Raw genomic sequence first — 26574 nt, 5'->3', positions numbered from 1 at the left:
TTGTTACTTGTTTTACACTTGTGTTTGTGTGTATACGTATATACACATGTACTCAGCCTTTCTGCATACTGTCCTAGAGAAGGAACTCTGAGCAAACTCCTATTTGGATATGAGCACAATCTCACTTTTCAAATTCAGCATTACCCGTAGAACTCTTGTGCACAAGAAATGAGCCCCACACAAAAACTCCTCTCCCCAAGAATACTTTCTATGCATGTGTCCATAGCTGTTCTGTCATTCATCTGACATTTAGCAGGAAAATGAATGTTTTCTCTACAATGCATTTCCCAGTTAGAACTAACCAATCAATTTTGCTGTCAAATTCTTATTTACAAAACTGACACTGACATGAAAGTTGAATCACTTATTTGGAGAACCACAGGATTCACAATTGTTATTAAATTATTCCAAAAACAAGATGCATCTTTCTGTCCTGTAATTTGAGTGAATGAAGGAACCAAATCTGGGCACTAAAACATTTTAAATCAAAAAGAGCACATGGAAATGTAAGCTCTTCCACTGGTCTAGGTAAGTGACTCCCAAATAGCCAAATTCTCAATTTTCCAAATATCAGTGTTCACTCTGTCACTTCCAAATGCTACTAGCACTAATAGAATCACACAGAATATTTTAGTAACATTCGTCTCTTGAAAGAAAGAGAGAGCTACAAAATACTATCTCTGTACTCGGTCTCCTTAGCTGTAGTGTCTTCTATCAAACTTATTTGGTCTAGGTCTTGGGGAAAAAAAAATCCTCTCATTTTATTTTAAAATGTCAATGCATATTTTCCAAATGATCTTTTATTGAACTGATTCTTATCCCCCATTAAAAGAGACAAGAAAATGAAGCATATTATCCTCTTCTAGAAGAGCCCATTAAAGTCTAGTTTAAGTGGAATTCTCTGCCCAGAGGCAGCATGTGGCAGCAGGGTGTACCAAGAATTAAGAATAGTACCCAGTGGAAATATTCTAGCCCTATAAAATATAATCAAGAAAGAATAAATGAGTTTTCTGTATAAACACTGAAGGCAAATCTTTACTGCATCCTGTCTTTCATATTGAGTGTCATACCAGCCCTGTGTCATATTACCCTATATCAGGCAATTACAGTTTAGAAAAAGCCAGCCCATTATATTCAGCATACTATGTCAAAAAAACTCTGTGTAACACATCTAAATGTTGACCTGTAGTGATTGGGACATTAATATTATGCATCTAAAAATAATACGCCAAATCTGTAAATTCTCAATAATAGTTTTAACTAAAATTTCCCAAGGAAGATGGGGAAATACTCATTTATTTCTTTGGTCATACAAATCTTTAAGTTAGGTACGCAGACAGGTAAAATGGGAAATAAAAATATTCCTACCATTATTAGAAAGCATAAGGTTTGTATCATCTAATGAATTGCCACATATGTACTAGTAACTGGATATAACACATTTTTATGAATCCCCAAAGTGATAGAAAAATCGTACTTCTCTCTCTCTTTCAACCAATTCTCAGCATTTAACAAAGTTATGAAAATCAAATTTTAAAACTAATTCCAATTTAAGTTTAGTTTTAAATGGGAACATACATATACACATATAGGTATTATGTTATAAAGCTGCTACCATAAAATTTTAGACCTGTAAATTATACAAATGGGTTATGTAAAACTGGATCAATCTAGCAAAAATTTAGTCAAGATGTAATTCAGTTAATTCTGTCTTCACTTAGCAATATTAGTTATAACCATTTTAAAGTGCATTACTCTTTCTGAGTACCCCCTATTTGTAGAGTTCATATTTTCTTTCATCAATTAACTTTCTTTCATATAAAAATCCCACTGAAATTTCTTTGACAATGTTTTCTTTCATTTCAGTTCATTTTTCCTGATTCTTGAGATTCCATTCCTTTTATATTGATAACATCTGTCCTTAGAGCACTTTTGGTAGAACATGTATCCATCAGTAACACCCACCTGTATAGATTTATTTTCCAAAATGCACCATATTCTTGAGCTATGTGTACCTTTGAACCATTTGTCCATCTACAGAATTCAACAAAAACTTTAGCATTCCTAAAACCTTACTTCATGTTGCAAATTGATCAAAAATTCAGTTTAAGTGTTGAGAGCTTGTATAGTTCAATTTTTAGTTTTTCTTATTCTTTGAACATTTTTTAAAGTATACACTGACTGTCTCATTCACTTGCACCTTTTTCATTTACAGCACAAATATTGCTGTTTAAGAACTATTTAATTTTATGTAGCCTCCTTTCTCATATACAAACAGTATTCATCTCAGATTACCATCATTCAGATTGTCACCTGCCTCTGGACTTTCAAATAACTGTGTTAAAAGATGAAGATATAGTACCAATCCCTGAGTGCTCAAAGTCATGTTCTGCCTTCAAAATGATAAGTAATTTCTTCCAATATACCCCACCCCCTTCCATATCACATGAGTTTTAGGCAAGGGACTCTTAGGAAATATTTTCTTTGAAATTTCTCTAATCACTTATGTCACTTTGCTTTGATTACTAGAGAATGGTGCATTAAATAAATATTATTTATATTACTTCTCCCTCAGTTTCTACCATCTATACCTTGGCTGAACTAGAAAGTTGACTGTAGCTATAACATGTCTAAAAAAGCCCATGGACCTGCTCGAGTTTCAAAGCATCTAGACCTCTCTGAGTGCAGAAAAGCCAGAAAGATGAGCCTTGATAACTCACGTCAGATAGTTATTAACTGGTTGACAAGTTCAGTTCCAATGAACCACAGAAGCTTGGAACTTAAAAGCTGCCATCCAGATGAAGAAATGGGGGCCCAGGCATGGTGAGTGCTCCCAAAATAAGTTACAGGCAGGGTCAGAGCTGGAACTCAGAGATCTCGACATCTAGTCCACATCTTCTACTGTATCCATGAACCTAAGACCAAGTTTGTTTTTGCCGTTTATAAACAATATGGAAAATGAACATTTGGCCTGCTCCTTCAGTCAGAGAACTGCTCTTGCCCTTTCAGCCACTTGTCCATCAGCCCAAGCTTTTGTCTTAGACTCTCTCCTGAGGCTTTCCACGTGTCACATTTGCACATCTGTGCATTGACATGTGTTCGAACACTTCAAACAACTATACTGCTGTCATGTAGTACTTCACTGGTTTTCCTTAGTTTTTCTGTTGGCTTTTTTTTTTTTTTCCCACTTAGCAGCCTTTTTTCCTGGTGAGTTAGTTTGAGTTTTTATTTGGTTAGTTTTATAAGCTTCCAATATGTTGATTACATCTGCTGACACTTGTTTGTTTTGAGATATCATTTCCTTTTTCTCTGCTTCTGGTCTTGTCCATCTTTACTAACCTATTTCCAATAGGGCACCCCAGGCTTTTGATGTGTGTCCCAACACTCAGTGTTTTTACTTAGAAAAACCCCTAACGCTATGTCAATGTGATCCTGTTCTTTGTCGAACTCAAAAGTAAGGTGCAAAATCACACTTCCTGATTGCTTATAATGGATACCAGGTGAAAACTCATTCTTGTATTAGATTCAGAGCCATTTCCTTAATTTATGCCTAAATCAAATGATTTGGATGGTTGAAACCACAAAGAAAAACTAGTTTATGAGATGTATCTCCCTCTTTCTTAGTTATTTGGGAATAGAAATTTCTTTCCAATGTTCTATGTGCTAGGGTTAAGGAAAGTTACCCGCTTGGGATGTACTTATGAAATACAGTCAGTATGTGAAGTATATACAGCAGATTGTGGATAGTGGTCTATGTGCATGAAGTTCACTGGATCATTATAATGCATTGTCATCCATCTGTCCTTTCATGTGGTAAACAAGCTCACTTAATCTACACGGGTATTTTTCAATTAAAATTTATTCTGTTTCCCATATAAATAGAGGGGCAAATCTGTGTATTCACTTTAGCTCCATTATCTATGTATAACCCTGAATGCAGTGCTCTGTCTTTGATTTCACAAGAACATATGTCAAATACCCAGTAACTTAAATTATCCATTCTAACAATCTGCGGCATTGTAAATGCTGGTAGTGGGGCATTAAATGATAAATATGTTTCAGAGATCCTTAAAGAACAAAATATTTTAGAAAAAACATCAGCTTCCATTGGTTATTATAACAGATGTTCCCTTATGTCCTTGTGCTGGATCCGGCTGCATCCTTAGATGGGAAGTTACATCAAAGTGTGAGCCATTACAGCCCAGGGAATAGTTCCTAATGGTTTCACTGTCATATAAGTGCTCCAGGGCATATCCAGTTAATGTGTAAGCATGCTTGTCAAAATACTGCCGGTGAGAGCCAAAGCAGTTTGGAGAGATGGCAGGATGGTCTCCTGGTGTCTGATGGGGAGACATATCAGAATGTAGATAATCTTTAGCTAGGATCAAACTGGATTTGGAAATGCGATCTGAATTGGGACTACTTATCCGAGACAGTGCTGTGGGACTGTTGTCATAGTCATTTTCATGGGGGCTCAGCATCTTTCCCTCTCTCTGCTGGATGTGGTCACATGGTGAAGTGTTGGCAAGAGCTGAGCTGTGGCAGACTTCACCTGTCGGTGGGGGCTGCTGGTAGTTTGCAAAACAGAGGGAGTGTTTTTTCCCAGCTCCGTTAATGGAAGCCAGTTGGTCTGGGGGCGCTTTCCTTAGCTGCAATCTGTTCTCCTCTTCTTTAATCATTTGCTGGGTGGCTCTTATCAGAGTTTCGATTTTGCTAGGTTCATGCGGGCTACTCTGAAACTGCTCAGTGCGGTATCGGTCACCTGATTCGCTGGCAGACCCAGGGTCTGGAGAACTGACCACGCTCTCTTCATCCCAATGACCTCGCCCTAGAAACCAGAAAAAGTAAAAAAGTAAGTGGTCTTAAAATGCACCCCCAAAATTGCAAGTGAATTTTTTTTCCCTATGAGAAGGAAATGCAACCCACTCTAGTATCTCTGCCAGGAGAATTCCATGGACAGAAGAGCCTTGAGGGCTACACGGGTCGCAAAGAGTCGGACACAACTGAGCGACTTTCACTTTCACTTTTCTTTTCCCTATTAAAAGAAACCTTATATCTTTCTTTTTTAATATGTGCACCAATATTTGAAACAGACACAGGCGCACATGACAGAGTGTCAACATATTATCCTGGAATTCATAGTTCTCAGTGGCTTTTAAGTGCAGATGAAGTTTACAACAAGTTTTCTAGAAGGTAAACTTGGTTCGTGCACTGTGAATGCCAACGAGTGAAACAGTAAAGTATGTTTATATTTGTCCATGGATGAATATCCCTGAGACCTGTCTGACTGTAAATAATAAAGAAAATGCAAAACATTTGGTTTATGTTATTTTCTAGAGAAGTATTCTGTTGATGCTTAGAAATGCTTTCAGTTAAGATTGAGGATGAGGATAATATAGTCTGGACTATTTTCTCAATTTCCACTAAATCACCTAAAATGTTAAAATTGCTATACGTATCTTAAGTAGAGTTACAAAAACCCTCTAATGTTAGTTTTTTTAAACTATTTGAGGGTTAAAAATATCTATACATATTCATATATGTGTATGTGTGAATGGAGATATATATATATGTGTGTATATATCATCCTCATCAAAAATATAAATATGGTCTTCCTAAATCTAGTGTTAAAAAAAAATCTCAGTTTCACACACACATAATCATATAGAAACTCTGGCATTTTAGATTGCTTCTAAAATAAAGTGAAGAATAAATAAACATTTTAAATGTTAATAATACCTATTTTGAACCAAGGAGAGAGATGGATGAAGAATGCATCCAAACCATTATTCCATAAATTAAATTATTCTCCAAAGAGTCTGAAGTCAATATAAAAAGAGAGAAGAGAAGCAGAAAGGGACCTATGAAAGCTGAAACTGCTTAATGCAGCAGAGAAGCCCAGGATCACACTAGTCATTGCTTTCCTTTTCCCTTTTCTTATTTTATATCTAATATTTCCCTCACGACCATGTAGGTTAAGCCAGGATTCTCACTTCACTTCCATTCTTTGGCAAGCAATTACCCTTTGCCCTGGGTTTCCATTCCCAGGCCACCAAACCAGAGAAATTAAAAATAAAAGCAGAAAAATAAAAAGCAAAAATGGAAACAAAGCAAACTCATTCATAGAAAACAGTCAGTGCCCAGGTGGTATTTGCAGAAGACTTTTATGGGGAGAACCACAATGTCCAGCATATTTCTCATTTGAGAGACACAGCAGGAAGAGAAATACCATGGCCATTGGATCAATCTTAGTGTCACTGCCTTTTAACGAAATGGGGAGGGGTTTCAAGACCTGCCTGGACCCAAGCTTGGACTGGACAGGATGAGGTCTCCTTGAGCAGATTACATTGAAATGGACATAGAAGAGCATTAATAACACTAAAGGTTTTAACTGCAGCGCCCATTTCTATGTGTTCACAAAGCCATGAAATAATCCCAAGGTGAAAATCCCCATGGGTTCCATATCTCACTCTATCCTCAACTCACAGAGGATACTGTGGGTTGTTGTAACCGGATGAAGGGAGCAGTTACTAGCATTTAATGCCTAGAGGACCAGGGAAGTTAAGACACCTGTGACAGTGAGTGATAGGCCATAAAACAAAGGCAGGCCTCCCCAACAGCCCCCCACCACCAACAGTGCCCTCACTGAGAAACTCTGCTAAAGGAGCCCCAAGCTACTCCCTGTCCACATCTGAAGCCTGAGAATACAGAAGAAAGTAAAACAGAAGAAATTTAAATGCATGCATACTTTACATTAGTAGGAATAGACTTAATTTATCTTAACTTCTCTACTTTTTTTAATGTTAAAATGGGAATCATGGTTACTTGCCTGTTCAAAATAAACGGATTAAGCAAACATCAGCAAAATCAATACTCTTCAAAAGAGCGGATTTGGTTCTTAAGATCCCATTGGTTGGAGTTTCTGATTTATAAATTCCAAGGAGAAAACTCACTGGGTGGGGTTCACTCCAGGGTCCAACTTAGACTAAGATAACCCTGCCCAGAGGTGCCAGGCTGCGCGTCAGGAGCCTGGAGCTCGCCCTTACCGTGGATCCTGTGCACCGAGGCGATGTGAGGCATGCTGCTCTCATAGGCTTCTCTGCTCTCCGGGGAGGCCTTGGTCAGGGGCAAGGCTGCGCGAGAGCCCCACCAGGGCTCCCTCCCCGCCTGCGGCGCTCCCAGGAAGTACCTGCCTGCCTCACACCGGCCGCCCTCGCAGGCCTGGGTGTGGAAATGCCTCTCCTCCACCAGCCTGGAGTGGTCGAGCGCGAAGCCGTAGCAGAGGGAGCCGCGGTCGGAGAACTGCCTGTAGGCGCACGACGCGTCGTGCTGGGAGCCCGGCCGGTCCGCGGGGTCCAGGAGCTGCGGGGAGGCCGCGTCCGTCAGGGGACTGCCGCCCCACTGGCTTTCGTGATCTGATTCCGATCTTTCCGTGGGAAATCCGGAGTACTGAAACCGAGAGGACGAGAAAATAACATTTAAAAAAAAAGACCCCAAGGTCTGAAAGCATCCTTAAGGTCATATTGGGCTCTAGCACCAGGCTGGGCTCCCCTGACTTGGATCACCCAAGTCAGTCATGGTACCGCGAAGAAAATCCTTTAGGCCGCTGGAAGAAGGAGAGAAAACTAATAACAAACATGGACTGAACTAAATGCCAGGCACTGCTGGACGCACTTCCCATGAATTACTCAACATAATTCTTACAAGCGCTTCAGTGAAAATATTTGTTGTTGTTTAGTTGCTAAGTTGGGTACAACTCTTTTGGGACCCCTGGACTGTAGCCCGCCAGGTTCCTCTGTCCATGGGATGCTTCAGGCAAGAACACCAGAGTGGTTTGCCACTTCCTTCTCCAGGGGATCTCCCTGACCCAGAGATGGAACCCACATTTCCTGCATTGCCAGATGGATTCTTTACAGCTGAGTCACCAGGGTATCCCAAGTGGAGATACTAGTAACCCATTAAATGGGTAGGTAAGCTAAAGCCCTAGAAGGGGAAATGACTTGCCCAAGATGACAGGGTTAGCAGCTGGCAGAGCCAGAATTCAAACCCAGGTTCTCCATTGCTACACAAATGGTAGTGTCAAAAAGAGAGTCCAAGAGAGCACCATATTTTTAAAAAATATTTATTTGCTTATATAATCGGCTGTGCCCCCGTGTTTGTTGTGGCAGACAGAGTTTTGGCCACTGGGACCACCAGAGGAAGTCCTGAGAGCACCATATTTTGCTCCTGTTGACTTTTCACATTTTTTCTTACATAAAAAAGAAAAGAAAAGCAAGGTTTAAGGCTTCACACTGGACTGGTAACTCTCTGAGAGTCATGCTGGATACAGGGCAAGGTAGTTAATAAATACTTAACCTAATTCAGTCTCAATGTGACTTTGGGAAAGTCTTGTCCCATATAAGTTAGCCTGTTCACTAGGATGTGTTTCTTGCTTTCTAAAGTGAAACTTCAAATATGCACAGGCTCGTCAGGATAACATAGCTGCAGGCAAGGCTGCACCTCTGTGGAATCACACTGCTCACGTGTTGCCAGAGTATTTGGTCAGGTGTTTTAAAGAAAACATAAAAGGCCAGAGGACCTCCCCAGGAGGTGAGGTTCCTCAAGGGCCATTAAAATCAGTAATATAATCATTTCTACCAGGTTTTGGTCACCTAATGCTAAACACAATTCTTAGTACCATAGAGAGATTGCTGCTGCTGCTGCTAAGTCGCTTCAGTCGTGTCCGACTCTGTGCAACCCCATAGATGGCAGCCCACCAGGCTCCCCCATTCCTGGGATTCTCCAGGCAAGAATACTAGAGTGGGTTGCCATTTCCTTCTGCAATGCATGAAAGTGAAAAGTGAAAGTGAAGTCACTCAGTCGAGTCTGACTGTTAGCGAACCCATGGACTGCAGCCTACCAGCCTCCTCCAGCCATGGGATTTTCCAGGCAAGAGTAGTGGAGTGGGGTGCCATTGCCTGCTATAATAATAGACTTTATTTATTGGGAACTTACTGTGTGCCCAGCAATATGCTAACCCTAACCACTCACAATATATTATATAAATGAATCCTTATAACCACTTGGACAGTAACATAGCTCCATTTTATAGATGAGGACACTGCATCACTGAGTTTTAATAAGATGCCACAGCCATCTCACAGTCTATCTGGTTTCAAAGCCTGCTTTTATTCTTCCATGGTAAGGAAGAGAAGAGAAAGAAAGGATTCAGTGTTAGAGAGATTACCAGAAAAGTGGCTGAAACTGCTTTATAGGTGCAGGAATCAAAATACAAGTCCAGTTTGCATTTTCTTTCTCATCCCCAAGAAGGAGGGATGGGTATGTGTGGTGGGGCGCGGGTAAGGTGGGAAGGAGGTTGAGCAGGGAGGTAGGGATGGGGGAGGCACAGGGACAGGAGAAATTCCCAGGCTCTATTGTTCTTCATGTCACACGCTAGTTGAGCAAATGTGATCCCTGATGAGGGCTTATAAGGACAAGTCAAACTCTCCCTTTTCTCCTAGGCCCACCCTGAACAGAAGAAAGAATCCCAACCCTCCCCAACTCTGTGCAAACAGGCAGCTCCACCAGGGAGATGAGGTACAGAGGTTCCTCCAGGGCTACTCCATAGCACACTGATAAATATCAGGACAGAGTTCCAGATGATTCCAGGGTTAAGATTGTTCCATGGCTATTTCTACCGTTAATTTTATTATTTTCTGAATGTACATATGGACTATTGCCATATTCCATCAGGACAAAAAAAAAAAAAAAAACAGAAAATTTAACTTCTTTCCTGCAGGCCTGTAGGGTGGACATATCATGGCACCCCAAGCTCCGTTTCTCCTACGCACGTCCCCACCTGCCATCTGCCTTTTCTCCCCCTGAACACCAGCCTCTCATTTCACCAAGCAGGGGCTGCCACCCTCTCTCCTGACTGAGTGGGGACCAGCGTGCTATCCATTTGCCCTCTGGTAGCACCATCCACATGCTTGCTAGGAAAAATTCAAGATCATCGGTACTATTCCACACTAGGAATTGCCCAGACTCTGCTTGTTTTTATAAAAGTATAAACCAGGCCTATTTCTGAAGTGCTCCAGTCAAGACTTTTGAGCCCTGCTGAGAGGAGGAAAAGCCTTCCCTGAGTGTGTATGGGAAAGTGCTGTTGGCGCAGCAGAGAAGAACATTCTGTCCTTCGCTGATAAAGAAAATTCAACATGAGGCAACCCTGGTGTACGTGAGGTACACATTTCAAGAGCACCTGAAGAAGAATTTGACAGAGAAGCCTCTTGTCGATAATCAGGAAACCACAGCAGCGCAGGCACTGACCTTCAAGCAGGCGGGAGTTGGGTGGTTCAGTTAGACTGAGCCCTCCCACTGCTTTAGAGGGTATGGAGGAAAAGCCAAGCCGTAAACCTTTGTTTTATAAAACAAGGCCTATAAACTTAAACCTGAGTGCACCATCAAAACTGGGAGCCGTGGACTTCCCTGGTGTTCAGTAGTTGAGACTCTGCATTGCCACTGCAGGGGGCACCAGTTTGATTCCTGGTGGGAAATTAAGAACCCTCATGGGACAAAAAAAAAGCCCCCCAAAACAAAAAACCGTAAGCCATGTCCGCCCTTTAAAACAGACCATACTTCATTAACACTACAACCCTGTAATTTGATCTGAAGTAGTTCAGTCGTTCATGACATGTTTAAGGAAAGAGAGAGGGCAGAAAGAGAGGCAGGCAGCCAGGCAATGTATGCTGCCTGTGAATGAGTGCTATAGATGAAGACTCCTGGTCTCCCTGGCACCTACATTTGCTACTTAACCACATGTACAGTCACAGGCAACTGATTTAATTTCTTGGGTCCTAACAGGAAAAGCTGAACCAGGGCTGGGGCCATTTAATGGAAGAGGCCCTAGGGACAGGGAGCCAGGAGACTTGGTTCCAGATCCATTCTTGATAGTAACTCTCGGGGTGTGAATGCGTGCTGAGTTGCTCCAGTTGTATCCGACTCTTTGCGACCCTATGGACTGTAGCCCACCAGGGTAACCTAGGGAAAATTTATCTTTCTTAGCCTCAGCTATAAAATGACATATCAGGTTAGGTTAGTCTTTGAACTTTTCTTCCAGCTCTAATATTCTTCATGATAAGACAATTATTTGGTATCCTTTCTAGTGTTGAAACACATGATCCCTATGCCTGTTCCTGCTCCTGTTGCACTTATTTAAAGTAGACAATTAGAACTATAATACAAGTCCAAGAATTTTTATTTTCATGGTTATAAGAAGAAGGCTATTATGTCAGTCATAATTTTGCTCTAATGTTAATCCCCCCCCAAGTATCTCATAACACAAATTTTATAGGTATTATGAGGACTTTTGGTCAATAAATCATTCCATTCTAGAGGCTTCTGAGTAGGAAGGATAATAGCATCCATTTGAATCTGCATCTCTTCACACATCCTCCCCCAAGAAACCATAAAGTTATCAAGGAGCACAAATTAAACGTCACATGACCTATCCTATCAGCATTACTAGGAGGCAAGGAATACGCCAAATTTCAAATTTCTTATAAGTAAAAAAAAGAAAGTCCAGCAGCAGTTGCTATGAGCCTGTAGGTACAGAGAGTAAGGTACAGAGTGGTTTAAGAAACTATGTGAAAAAAAAAGAGAGAGAGAGAGAGTGGGGAGAGAGAGAGAAAGGGATTGAGGACATAGGCAAAATGAAGAAAATTATCCTTAGGAAGAAAGAGCTCAATCAATGCCAAAATATGAACACAAGTCAATATTTAGTAGCTCATAGCACTGACCACAGGTAAGGAACTCAAAATCAAGCAAAATCCAGAACTCCCAAACTCAACAATAAAACACTAAAATGTGTGAAAGACATGAAGAGACATTTCACTCAGTAGATAAAGAGATGACAAAACATGATGGAAAATTCAAACAACTAAGAAATATTATCACATACCTATTAGAATGGCTAAAATAAAAAAATAGTGACAATACCAAATGACAATACAAAGATGAAGGAAAACTGGCTCACTCATGCAATGCTGATAGGAATGTAAAATGATATAGCCCTTCTGGAAAAGAGCTTAGAAGTTTCTAAAAAGCCTAAATGTGCAACTGCTATATGCAAAACTGGACACTTTTTCCAGATAAATGAAAATTATATTCATTTAAAAATCGATACATGAATGCTTATAGCAGCATTTTTTCCCACTTCCAGGTCCTCTGTAACCATTCTTTTTCTTTTTAAAATTATTTTTAATTGTGGTAAAATACACATAAGAGATACCCCATGTCCAAGGGAAGAGAAGCCCTAGCAAGATGGTAGATGCAGGAGCAGTGGCTGTGCAGTGCTCGAGCAACTGTGAGGAGATGCCCCACGTCCAAGAACAAAGGAGAAGCCCCAGCAAGATGGTAGGAGGGGCAAAATCACATTTAGAATCAAACCCCATTCCTGCCAGAAATGCTCAGAGGGCTCAAACAAACCTTGTGTACACCAGAACACAGAGACCCCACAGAGACTAAGACAGAACTGTGTTTGAGCATCTCCTGTAGAGGTACGGGTCAGCAGTGGACTGCTTCAGGGGCAGGGGCTCTGGGTGCAGCAGACCTGGGTACGGCATAAGCCTTCTTGGAGGAGGTCGCCATTAACCCCACCATAGAGCCACCAGAACTTACACAGGACTGGGAAACAAACTCTTGGTGGGCGCAAACAGAACCTTGTGTACACCAGGACCCAGGAGAAAGGAGCAGTGACCCGACAAGAGACTGACTCAGACTTGCCCGTAAGTGTCCAGGAGACTCCGGCAGAGGTGTGGGTTGGTGGTGGCCGGCTGCAGGGCTTGGGGCACAGAGTGTAGCAGTGCATGCATGGGACCTTTTGAAGGAGGTCCCCATTATTTTCATTACACCTCCACCATAGTTAGGCCCCAGGTAAATAACAGGGAGGGAACACAGCCCCACCCATCAACAGAAAATTAAAGATTTACTGAACATGACCCTGCCCATCAGAACAAGACTCAGTTTCCCCTTCAGTCAGTCTCTCCCATCAGAAAGCTTCCATAAGCCTCTTATCCTTCTCCATTGGAGGCAGACAGACTGAAAACCACTATCACTGGAAACTAACCAAACTGATCACATGGACCACAGCCTTGTCTAACTCAATGAAACTATGAGCCTTGCCGTGTAGGGCCACCCAAGATGGACAGGTCATGGTGGAGAGTTCTGACAAAATGTGGTTCATTGGAGAAGGGAATGGCAAGCCACTTCAATATTCTTGCCTTGAGAACCCTAGGAACAATATGAAAAGGCAAAAAGATAGGACACTGAAAGATGAACTCCCCAGGTTGGTAGGTGCGCATGATGTTACTGGAGATCAGTGGAGAAATAACTCCAGAAAGAATGAAGAGACCGAGCCAAAGCAAAAACAACACCCAGTTGTGGGTGTGACTAGTGATGGAAGTAAAGTCGATGCTGTAAAGAGCAATGTTGCATAGAAACCTGGACTGTTAGGTCCATGAATCAAGGCAAACTGGAAGCGGTCAAGTAGGAGATGGCATGGGTGTACATCCACATTTTAGGAATCAGTGAACTAAAATGGACTGGAATGGGTGAATGTAACTCAGATGACCATTATATCTACTACTGTGGGCAAGAATCACTTAGAAGAAATGGAGTAGCCATCATAGTCAACAAAAGAGTCTGAAATGCATGACTTGGATGCAATCTCAAAAACAACAGAATGATCTCTGTTTGTTTCCAAGGCAAACCATTCAATATCACAGTGATCCAAGTCTATGCCCTGACCACTAATGCTGAAGAAGCTGAAGTTGAACGGTTCTATGAAGACCTACAAGACCTTCTAGAACTAACACCCAAAAAAGATGTCCTTTTCATTACAGGGGACTGGAATGCAAAAGTAGGAAGTCAAGAAACACCTGGAGTAACAGGCAAATTTGGCCCTTGAGTACGGAATGAACCAGGGCACAGACTAATAGAGTTTTGCCAAGAGAATGCACTGGTCATAGCAAACACCCTCTTCCAACAACACAAGAGAAGACTCTACACATGGACATCAACAGATGGTCAACACTGAAATCAGATTGATTATATTCTTCGCAGCTAAAGATGGATAAGCTCTATACAGTCAGCAAAAACAAGACCGGGAGCTGACTGTGGCTCAGACCATGAACTCCTTATTGCCAAATTCAGACTTAAATTGAAGAAAGTAGGGAAAACCACTAGACCACTCAGGTATGGCCTAAATCAAATCCCCTACAATTATACAGTGGAAGTGAGAAATGGGATTAGATCTGAAAGACAGAGTGCATGAAGAATTATGGACAGAGGTTCACAACATTGTCCAGGAGGCAGATATCAAGACCATCCCCAAGGAAAAGAAATGCAAAAAGGCAAAATGGTTGTCAGAGGAGGCCTTACAAATAGCTGTGAGAAGAAGAGAAATGAAAAGCAAAGGAGAAAAGGAAAGATATAGCCATTTGAATGCAGAGTTCCAAAGAATAGCATAAAGATAAGAAAGCCTTCCTCACTGATCAATGCAAGAAATAGAAGAAAACAATAGAATGGGAAAGTCTAGAGATCTCTTCAAGAAAATTAGAGACACCAAGGGAACATTTTATGAAAAGATGGGCTCAATAAAGGACAGAAATTGTATGGAAGGCAATGGCATCCCACTCCAGTACTCTTGCCTGGAGAATCCCATGGACGGAGGAGCCTGGTGGGCCGCAGTCCATGGGGTCGCTAAGAGTCGGACACGACTGAGCGACTTCACTTTCACTTTTCACTTTCATGCCTTGGAGAAGGAAATGGCAACCCACTCCAGTGTTCTTGCCTGGAGAGTCCCAGGGATGGAGAAGCCTGGTGGGCTGCCATCTATGGGCTCGCACAGAGTCGGACATGACTGAAGCGACTTAGCACCAACAGAAGCAGAAGATATTAAGAAGAGGTGGCAAGAATACACAGAAGAACTATACAAAAAAGATCTTCATGATCCAGATAATCACAGTGGTGTGATCACCAACCTAGAGCCAGACATCCTGTAATGCAAAGTCAAGTGGGCCTTAGGAAACCCACTTGAACTATGAACAAAGCTAGTGGAGGTGATGGAATTCCAGTTGAGCTATTTCAATTCATAAAAGATGATGCTATGAAAGTGCTGCACTCAATATGCCAGCAGATTTGGAAAACTCAGGAGTGTCCACAGGACTAGAAAAGGTAATACAAAAGAAAGGCAATACCAAAGAATATTGCAACTACTACACAATTGCACTCATCTCACACGCTAGTAAATTAATGTTCAAAAGTCTCCAAGCCAGACTTCAACAGTACTTGAACCATGAACTTCCAGATGTTCAAGTTTAGAAAAAGCAGAGGAACCAGAGATCAAATTGCCAACATCCTTTGGATCATCAGAAAAGCAAGGAAGTTCCAGAAAAATATCTACTTCTGCTTTATTGACTATGTCAAAACCTTTGGCTGGGTGGACCACAACAAACTCTGGAAAATTCTTAAAAAGATGGGAATACCAGACTACCTGACCTGCCTCTTGAGAAATCTGTATGCAGGTCAAGAAGCAACAGTTAGAACTGGAGATGAAACAACAGACTGGTTCCAAATAGGGAAAAAAGTACATCAAGGCTGTACATTGTCACCCTGCTTATTTAACTTATATGCAGAGTACATCATGAGAAACGCTGGGCTGGATGAAGCACAAGCTGGAGTCAAGATTGCCAGGAGAAATATCAATAACCTCAGATATGCAGATGACACCACCCTTATGGCAGAAAGTGAAGAACTAAAGAGCCTCTTGATGAAAGTGAAAGAGGAGAGTGAAAAAGTTGGCTTAAAACTCAACATTCAGAAAACTAAGATCATGCCATCTGGTCCCATCACTTCATGGCAAATAGATGGAGAAACAGTGGAAACAGTGACAGACTTTATTTTGGGGGGCTCCAAAATCACTGAAGATGGTGACTGCAGCCATGAAATTAAAAGACGCTTTCTCCTTGGAAGGAAAGTTATGACCAACCTAGAGAGCATATTAAAAAGCAGAGACATTATTTTGCCAACAAAGGTCCATCTAGTCAAAGCTACGTTTTTTCCAGTAGTCATGTATGGATGTTAGAGTTGGAGTAAAAAGAAAGTTGAGTACTGAAGAATTGATGCTTTTCAACTGTGATGTTAGAGAAGACTCTTGAGAGTACCTTGGACAGCAAGGAGATCCAACCAATCCATCCTAAAGGAGATCAGTCCTCGGTGTTCATTGGAAGGACTGATACTGAAGCTGAACCTCCAATACTTTGGCCACCTGATGCAAAGAACTGACCCATTGGAAAAGACCCTGATGCTGGGAAGGACTGAAGGCAGGAGAAGAAGGGGATGACAGAGGATGAAATGGTTAGATGGCATCACTGACTCAATGGACATGAGTTTGAGTAAACTCCGGGAGTTGGTGATGGACAGGGAGTCTTAATTGCAGCACGTGGGATCTAGTTCCCTGACCAGGGTCATTCATACTTGAGGCCCCTGTCACTGGGAGCTCAGAGTCTTAGTCACTGGACCACCAGGGAAGTCCCTGAGATACCGTTTCTTAACCATTAGATTATCACACATTCAAAAGCTTGAGAATACTTTGCTTGGCAGAGTGTGGGCAAACAGGTACTCTGTCCCACCCACAGCTCATGGAAATGCAGACTGAAAGCAGCCTCTATGGAAGGGAATTTGGCAGCAGTTAACAAAAACTGAAATTCCGCACTGCTAAGAAGCCACTACACCAAGCAATATATTGATACACTGAGTAGTAAGGTATAGGTAAAGAGGTATTATACATGGAACCTACTCTAAGCTGGTTCAGAAAAAATAAAAAATGAGGGCAGATGGGAAAAGAGAAAGAGAATATGACAAAGCAAAAATGGCAAAATGTTAAGCTGTAGTGAACCTAGGTTTATTAGGCAGAAATACTTTACTGTCCTTGCAACTTTTCTTTATGTATGAAATCATTTCAAAGTTAAGATGTTGTGTTTCATTTCTGTTTGTTGGTTTTTTGGCCCCACCATGTGGCTTGCAGGATCTTAGTTCCTTGACCAGGGATCAAACCAGAGCCCCTGAAGTGAAAGAATGAAGTCCTAACCACTAGACTATCAGGGAATTTCCTCAACATAAGTATTTTAAAATAAGAAAATCCTATATAGCAAAATATTTCATTTTTATAGAATGATTAGAGATAAGACTATTTGTTTTAAACTTTTTTTTCTGAAGAAATAGACACATGCTCTGATAAAGCTATAATTTAATTAAATATCTTTGTTTTTATTACTGATGATTAATATTTTGTGCATAAAAATATTATTTTAAGTTATGAATTAGGGAGTCCAGTAGAAACAGCATTCAGATCTGAATTCAAATATGGGTGGACCCTGATCTACTGTCATCCAACATGACTTGTTCTGAAGATCACCTCCTGTGGGCTTTGACTTTTCCATCTGCAGAACAGGAAGAGACTGCCTGCATTATACCATCGCAGGGAAGATCAAGTAAATAACATGCATCGAAATACTCTTAAAATGCAAATGTTACAGATATATATGTAACATGTAAAGCAGAGGTCCCCAACAGCTGGGGCCACAGATCAGTAGTGGTCCTTGGCTGGTTAGGAACCAGGCTGCACAACAGGAGGTGAGCGGCAGGCACAACAAATGTAATGCACTTAAATTATTCTGAAACCATCCCCCACTCCACCCCGGGTCTGTGGAAAAACTGTCTTTCATGAAACTGGTCTCTGGTGCCAAAAAGGTTGGGGACCTAAAGGTCCTTAATCAATGATTTTCTTTTCAGTAGAGGAATAGTTATACCACAATCTTGTAAAAATGATTTTTTTCCCTAGATTATATCATCTAAAGGTCATATTTTCAGTTCCATCCTATAGGCATGTCAGAGATAAAACACATAGGTTAAAGAATAAAGAAATCAACATCTCTTTTGGAGAAAACATCTCTTGTACACTGCTGGTGAGAATGTAAATAGGTACAGCCACTATGGAAAATCATAGGGAGGTTCCTCAAAAAATGAAAAATAGAACTACCATATAATCTAGCAATTCCACTCCTGGGTATACATCTGGAAAAAATAAAAACTCTAATTCAAAGAGATACACCTCAGTGTTCATGGCAGTGTTATTTACAACAGCCAGGATGTGGAAACAACCCAAGTGCCCATCAACAGATGACTGGTTTAAGAAGATGTGGTGTATATTTACAATGCAATGTTAGCCATAAAAAATCATGAAATATTGTCATTTGCAGCAACATGGGTGGACCTAGAAAATACCTACCGAGTGAAGTACATCAGACAGAAAGAGACAAGTATTATGTGCTATTACCTATATGTGGGATCTAAAAAATAATGCAAATAAATCTATACACAAAACAAAAACAGATTCACTGACATAGAAAACAAACGGGGTTACCAAAGGGCAAAGGGAGGGGGGAGGGATAAATTAGGAGTATGAAATTAACAGATACAAACTACTATACATAAAATAGATAAGAAATAAGGATTTACTGTAAGGCACAGGGAACTATATTCAATATCTTATAATAAACTATAATGGAAATAATCTGAAATACATGTATATATAACAATCACAGTCGCTATACATCTGAAACCAACACAATATTGTGAATCAACGATCAGATCAGATCAAATATACTTCAGTATAAAAATTTTAAAAAAGAAATCAACATCCCAGACGCAAAAAGAAATCAGGTGACTGGCCAATCACCTAAACAGTATGGCCTTTTCTTCCAAATGCTCTGATTTTCAAGGCTCAAATGCCCTTTGGTACCAATGATTCTTATCACTTAACTTTAACAGAAAGCCCACAGATCTGTTTCAAAGGAGGGGAGAGGACACTTAATGATCGATTAGCCAGCGCCTGTGGATGGTTCTCCCAGCAATTGTTGATATCTAGATCATTTTTAGGTAAAAAAAAAAAAAATCACAGTTTAGAACCTATAGAATCTGCTCTTCTTCTTTTGAAAAGGTAATGACACTTTCTCCTCTGTTTAAAGATAAGAAACGGAATGATTCGATTCCCTATTTTAATTAGATTTTATCAACAATGAAAGAAAGTTTCAGTTCAGTCCAGTTGCTCAGTCGTGTCCAACTCTGCGACCCCATGAATCACAGCATGCCAGGCCTCCCTGTCCATCACCAACTCCCGGTGGTGAATTTTGCAGAAACCTCTGTTTTTCCTTCTTAGAAAATTTATTATTATGAATACTCTGCACCTTAATTTACCCCTATTTCTTATTTAAAATTTAATTTTCAAAACAGGCTTTCATGTTGGTAAATTTAAAAAATGAGTCAGATGTAGGATGCCCTGGTTCTAATAAACTTGAAACCACATGTCACCCACCAAAGGTGGGCTAACATCGACCAGCAAAGAGCTTGGATGCCTGCCAGCAATGGATGTCAGATGCCAGTCACAGCCCCCAGCTTTCCTCTGAGACTCAGGGCTCGTGAAAGAATCATTCCTTCTAAAAGAGACTGACACTTCATCCAGTTAAAAATCTGAGCCATCAGCTGGGGTTTTATATGCATTCAATGGAAACTATTTACAACAATTTACTCTATGATTCATTCTGATATTTACTGAACATCTAATATTGGCAAGGCCGTATGCCAAGTGATTTGAGAAATGCAGCTCCATCTTCAAGGTGTTCATATTAGAAGCAGTATAAATAATGCACAAGACATAACTTTAATACAAGTTCAAAAATGGCAAGGGCTGAACAAAGAGAAAAGCAATGTAGTTAAGGAGTTCAAAGAAGGGAGCTCTTACTCTCTATTAACACTGTAGCTACTTGGGAAGGGAAAATGAACTAATGACTAAGAGGCAGTTTACCATATCATTTGCATATGCTAATACCCACCACACAGCAACCCATCACACTACCTTTATCAAATACTTGCTTTGCTCTGGTCACTGTACTGAGATCCCACAGACAATATCTTATTAAATGCTCACAACATCTTAAAAGTATCATTAATCCCTTTACTGATGCAACAAATGAAGCAAAAACAAAAAACCTAAACTGCCCAAGTTCACATGAGTATGATATTTAAGAGGAGAGATGCAATTCCAGAGTCTTTGCTCTTTCCAGAATCCTGGACTCATCTAGACTTAGGTACCTAGCTAACAAAAACAGCAGTGTCCCACCCTGTATGCAGCAGTAATGGATCCCAGGTCCCCAAGCATGTTCTTACAAAGGGAGCTCTCTCCAACCTCTACATTCCAGTAGACCATCTCCACACAGCCTCGGTGACGTCCTCTTAGTACTGAAGCACTCTTCCACAACAGTTACAGCACAGATATTCCCCTTTTGATAACAGTCATGAGAGTCTCTCCTGCCTCAACAGCATGTTCCAGACAGGTGCTCTGCATTCATCTGGATGTGGCAGCAACAAGGCAACTCAGGAAAAATGCCAGATGTTCCAACGATAGATGTTATCATTATCTATTTTTATTCTGGCAGCTCACTGAGGTTTTTTTTAATATCATTTTTAGCTGTAAAATATATAGAGAGACCCTCTTATGGTAAAGTCCTGTTTTCTATGAAAAACTTTCACTCTATCAGGCATGAACAGCTTTCCTCTTGATTTGTGTCTGAACCATGAGAAAAAAACATCACAGATGCAGACTGCATTGTACTAAGAACATATGCATGCTTTTAAATCACTTTTATCTTACTTTTTACTAATGTAACCCTGAAACATAAAATATGTCCTTTTTTTTTTTTCATTCACTGTTATGGGAAGAACAGATGGTAAAAGGGTTAGATTAAAGTAATACAGCATGTCCATTAAAATAGCCCCCACTGCTGGGGGTGCTTCCCTCAAACAGGAGTTGTGTTTGCTATGAAGAACGGCTTTGGTTTATACACGTTGGAAATTGCTGGGGGTTTTGTCAAGGATAAACATAAGCGTAAGAGAAAAACTAGTGTCAAAATCAAATGCATTTTAAGATGACAATTATGCAAGTTATTTTGCTAATCTGAAGGGCTGACTGAAAACATTTGCCTGTGAAAATGTAACTGAATAGCAGTCAAATAATAAAGTCAATTTCTAACATGAAAAACTTTACTACCTAGAAATTGTAAATAAATGGAACTGCAAAGAAGATATCAAGAAGACATTATTTGTTTCATTCCTGCACTCCTATTAATGGTAGATAGAAATTTTTGCTTTTACTTCATGTGTAATTTATTGTCTAATTAATCAACAGCAAGAATAATTCAGGAACATTCAGGAACATAATTCAGGAACATACATTAAAAAAGGCTAACTATAACATGATTTCTACATAAGTCTCGCACATGTTTAGCATTGGAAAAGCATCCTCATGAAATTTTAAATGAAATTCTGTTTAATTACATACAACTTCAAAAGAGTTAAGCTTAAGGAAACCTTCAAGGAAAATTAGAGAATGCATTTTAAAAGAAAAAAAAGTCAATCTTGAGTCACATTCCAGAGTCAAGGATGACTCCACTAGAGGAACTACACAAAAAATATTTCTGCTTAAACTATAATTAAAAAGCAAATACTGATTCAAAGTTTAATCATTAAGCATTTTAAATACTTAGGCCATTTCTCCCTTCATTTTAGAAAATGGTATAAATCGTCATCTTCAATCAGATGAAGATGACAGTTTTAAAGAATGGGTTCACAAGACTTTTCACTTATTATTTTTATGATCTGCTTCACTCATAGTATATAATCTGTGGTTTTTGTGACATATTTAGCTTTAACCCACATTTTAGTTATTTTTAGTTCAAAGAATCTTTTGGTGAGAAATCTTTCATACCTGTAAGTTCCTGATAAATTTCATGAAGTAGAAACATGGGAAGTTTTTTTATGTACCTCAAATGTGGTTTGAAATGTCATAGGCCTTCTCTTAATCCACCCCCCACAGTTACAAAAATGTCGCTGGGATCTGGTTCAGTCATTTTTCTCACAGAAAAGTAAGTACAGTCGACATCTCATTAGCGGTCAGGGTGACGTGCAGCTGGAACCAGCACTCGGAACCAGAGGCCAGGTTTTCTCCAGGAATCCCCTAGACAGTTCCATATGGAGAGAGCTGTTCCCAACCATGAAATCCACAGTCCACATCCGTCTATAAATCCAAAGGTAAAGTCCCAAAGGCTGGCAGGTATCTTCACTGCACTGAAGATTTTAAACAGGTAATAAACATTTAATTAGGCCCTTTAATGTCCTGGCACACACAGCTGTAAATGATCAAGGAGATCTCAACTTTGCATTGATAATACAGAAGTGGCTCTAGCCCATTGGATAAATCCTGGGTTTCCAGGACCAGTAGCACTAGTTTTAACGGTAATCTTCTTCTCTGATGGGCTTTGAGCATGAGCCAGAACTACTTCCATCTTTTCACTGATACTGTGACTCACTCTCTGATTTTTCACATATAAGTGGCAGATTAGATGAGCTTGAATTAGATGGGTGCAGGTGGTGCCACCTGCTCCAGCCCCTTATTGCAGCTTTGTCTGGCCTTCCATTGGTTTATTCTGAGTCTCGACAAAGGACGGCTGCCCAAGCTGCTCTTGGCACTGTCCTAGACTTGGGCCAACAGATTATTGGCAGGCATATCACTGGCCTTCTGCATGCTGAAAGAGGAGATCTATCAGACTTGTAACTTTGTGAAAAGAAACTAAAGCTCAAAGGCTCTCTACCGAGGTAATCAATTTCAAACTGGTGTCTGTAAATGGAAGCATGGATCTACTTTCTCATCTTCTAAGTCAAGTACAATAAGGAAAATAATAAGGAAAACTAAAAAAGCACAAACTGTTAAATAATACACATCCAGACCTTGACCTTCCAGGAAAACACTGCAATTCAATGTGCCATAATGTGCTTAAAGAGGTTTCGTAAAAATCTGTGAAGGATGGATGAGTTAAGGAAATCTAAATTTCTTAGCAAAGATATTCAAATCCAACTTAACTCTACAAATTTCACATTATGACTGGGTCAGATCCCACCAAAAACTGTCAAGTAAGGCATTGCTCTCTTGATTTTGACTATTTGGTTTTAATAAGATTTTATTTGATAGGTTTTCTTAAAATAAATTTTCCTGGGCGTATTTTGATGGTGGATTCAGCCATCCCCCTGCTTCGCCTCTGTTCAGCTGTGGGGCAGAATCACAAATTCCAGCCATCATTTCCATTAAGTCAGAAGCACAGGCTTTCCATTTGATTTAGCACAGCTGCTTTGCCCACTGCCCAACTTCTTTTTTGACACTAACTCTCCCCTAGATCCAAACCATCCTATGTTATGAAAGAGAGATGTGTTTAACATGAATTATGCCTTATAGCCAGGGATCTGTGGGGATGAGAGGTGGGCTGCAGCTGTGCTTTGGGGGGCTGGGTAGGATTTAAGAAGCTCAACAGGAAAGGTGTCCTTAGGCGAGTACACAGCTAGGGTGGAGAATTGATGTGGTGGGGCTAGAGGTGGCTGACAGATGCAAAGATGTAGCCAGGACCAGGTTGTGGAGATTGGGCTTCATACTATAACCAACATAGAGCCTCTTTAGGTTTTTAAGTAGGGCTTGGGGGGAAGGGGGTGAGCAGTGGGTACACAATTAAAACGGTATTTCAGGAAGCTTACTCTGGCAGAAATGATTAGAGACCAAAAGAACAATAGGAGGCTGATGAAGTAGTCTAAATGTGACGTGTTCTGAAGAGCCCAGAACTGGACAAAGATAGTGGGCATGGGATAGAGGAGGAGCTAAGGGTCAGGAAAGATCAAGAAGGAACATGACCTGCACAAGGCCTTTTGTGTCTAGAGGTTTGGTCAAAAACCAAACCAAACAAACAAAGAAACCAAAATTTTAAGAGACTTTTCCCTTTCTTATGGAAGACAACTATACAGTACCATAAATGCACTTAGATTATTAAAAGAATAAGAGAGTTATCTAGAAAGTATCTACTGATCATGGGAATTGGACCCTGGAACTAGGGCTGAGCCCATAAACAAAGACATGTTTCTGAGATGGAAGGCCAAACAGCATTGCTTCTACAGTAAGTTCCGTACATACAAACAAGCTCTGTTCCAAGAGTACAGTTATAAGTCCAATTCGTTTGTAAGTCCAACAAAGTTAGCCCAGGTACCCAACTAACACAATCAGCCATATAGTACTGTACTGTAATATGTTCATAATACTTTTCACACAAATAATAAAAAACAAACAAATAAGAAAGAAAACATTTTTACTCTTTCGGTACAGTACCTTGAAAAGTACCAGCTACGTCACTGCTGCTTTTGTGCTTGCTTCTGGACATCCTGGGCTTGAAATAAAGATACTGTTCTACTGTACTCTATACAGTACTGTACAGTAAAGTACACAAAAGCACAACCATCTCTAGAGGATGCATGTGTGTGACAATGTGCATGAACTAACTCACATGATCGGACATGTGAACACACGTTCTCACTATTAGACAGTTCACAACTTGAAGGTTTGTATGTAGCGGACTTACTGCATAGATACCTCAGGGCAATCATTTTGTAATCAAAACACACACATACACACACAGAGTAAATATCAGTTGTCACTTCTCTCTGTGGTTGCACTGGAGATGACAGTGGAGACATGGAGACTAGAAAGCCCACTCCAGGACAAGATGCAGATGGTTCTCTGCCTTAGAATGTGAGCCAGAGAACACTTGTTCAAAGTTTTGCCCTTGAAAGAGCTTCTAGATTCTACCACATTTAACTCCTCCTTAGCAGGTAGGTATTTGATTTGTACTGCAAGATTTTGTATTTGTGAAAGCATCCTTAGGTTTTTTTGCATGTATATCTTTTGCTTCTTTACATAGGTTATAAATTCCATAGTAGCTGACATCCCATTCCAGTACTTTTGCCTGGAAAACCCCATGGATGGAGGAGCCTGGTAGGCTGCAGTCCATGGGGTCGCGAAGAGTCGGACACGACTGAGCGACTTCACTTTCACTTTTCACTTTCATGCATTGGAGAAGGCAATGGCAACCCACTCCAGTGTTCTTGCCTGGAGAATCCCAGGGACAGGGGAACCTGCTGCCATCGCACAGAGTCGGACACGACTGAAGTGACTTAGCAGCAGCAGCAGCAGAATATTTTCCCTCCTTGGGGTTTTTAATGTCTCTATAGGCAACCAACAAAGTATCCACCTTCTTCTTAAAGTCTTTACTTATCCATTCATTCATTTCATTAATATTCAGTGAGTGAATAAGTGGAGGACACACAGATGCTGGGTCAAGGTAGGGGGCAGGTATGAAATAGACACAGTTACTACTTTCAAAGATATTATAGTCCAAAAGAGAAGCTCTGACATATCCAGAAGGCAGTAGAAGATAGATTATTCTAAATAGAGGCACAAAGGAGAAAGTTATATTTCATGAAAGAGGTAGCATTCAGTCCTCAGATGATAGGCAGAATTTTGAAAAATAGAGGCAACGCAGGCAGAATAAATGCATAAGCACAAGCATGGGGGCAGGAAAGGACAAGGCATTCAGCAAAGAGGGAGCAGAGAAGTCTGGCTGGATCACAGGGTTCATGTAATTTAGGACTCAATTATAGGTAACCTTGAGTGACAGTTAGGACTGTGGCAATTCTCCAAACACTAACATGATCAGTGGTCCTTTAAGGTCAACCTGAGAAGCAGGAAAGGCTGAAAATGAAAAATTTCCAAAGTGGACAGAAAATTAAGATGAGCTCCGATCTCCAGCGTGACAGAGCTCCTGGGACACAGGCAGTGGGAGAAGAAGGATAAACGGGTAAGGGGCGAAAGCGCAACTGGAGGTGGAGAGTGAGTCTGGTCTTTGACGGGGCACCCAAGAGGTTCAGGGCCTTATTCACTGTCAGCCTGCAGCCCCACTGCAAACCTTGCAAACAGGAATAATTTTTTTTTAGTATTTATTTATTTATTTGGCTTAGTTGGGGCATACAGGATATAGTTCCCTGACCTGGGATCAAACCTGTGCCCTTTTCATTGGGAGGACTGAGTCTTAGCCCCTAGACCACCACGAAGTCCCAAAACAGAAATAAATTTGAACCTGCTGGAAACACCCCAAGGTATGAGGGTCTCTAGGCCTAGAGGCTATTGTCAGCTTCCAACTCCCACCTCCAGTTCACTGCTGGAAGGACAGAGGAGCCCCCAAGACACCACCAGAGCTTCACCACTGCCAACGATGCCTTTATCACATACATGCTACACTGTGTTTAAATTTTTCGTTTACATTTTTATCTCCCCCACTGAATCTGTAGGGGAAAGGGCCATATACCCAGGTCATCTCAGTTCTCCTGTTTCTTTATCCACCTATCTTATCAACTTCACTCATCTATCAATTCATTTACCTACTCACTCAATATGTTCTAAGGGCTTTTGGGTACCCAAAGCAATCTGGTTATCAAGGGCAAAATCTCCTGTCCTCAAGGATCTTAAAGTCTCCATTTACTGCCTCCGAATTTTCCTCCTTTCATCTTCTAATAATAATCTCCTGATATTTCTATAGAACAGGTGATATCTGA

The 26574-nt window shown here is 40.7% G+C and overlaps 1 protein-coding gene across 2 annotated transcripts in view; it reads right to left on the bottom strand.

The window, feature by feature from the left end:
* Window positions 1-3156: 3156 nt before the first annotated feature.
* The window catches only part of SIM1 (SIM bHLH transcription factor 1), a 70382-nt gene continuing 46964 nt past the window's right edge, over window positions 3157-26574 (bottom strand). For both annotated transcript variants that reach the window (XM_061427742.1, XM_061427743.1), the window contains 2 exons: window positions 7047-7449; window positions 3157-4828 (listed from right to left, as the gene is read on the bottom strand). In XM_061427742.1, coding sequence (XP_061283726.1) covers window positions 4098-4828; window positions 7047-7449 — 1134 coding nt within the window. In that variant the 3' untranslated portion in view covers window positions 3157-4097. The remainder of the gene's footprint in view (window positions 4829-7046; window positions 7450-26574) is intronic.

The sequence above is a fragment of the Bos javanicus genome, chromosome 9 (assembly GCF_032452875.1).
Source record: "Bos javanicus breed banteng chromosome 9, ARS-OSU_banteng_1.0, whole genome shotgun sequence".
Classification (NCBI taxonomy): domain Eukaryota; kingdom Metazoa; phylum Chordata; class Mammalia; order Artiodactyla; family Bovidae; genus Bos; species Bos javanicus.
This window is presented reverse-complemented; position numbering and strand designations above follow the sequence as displayed.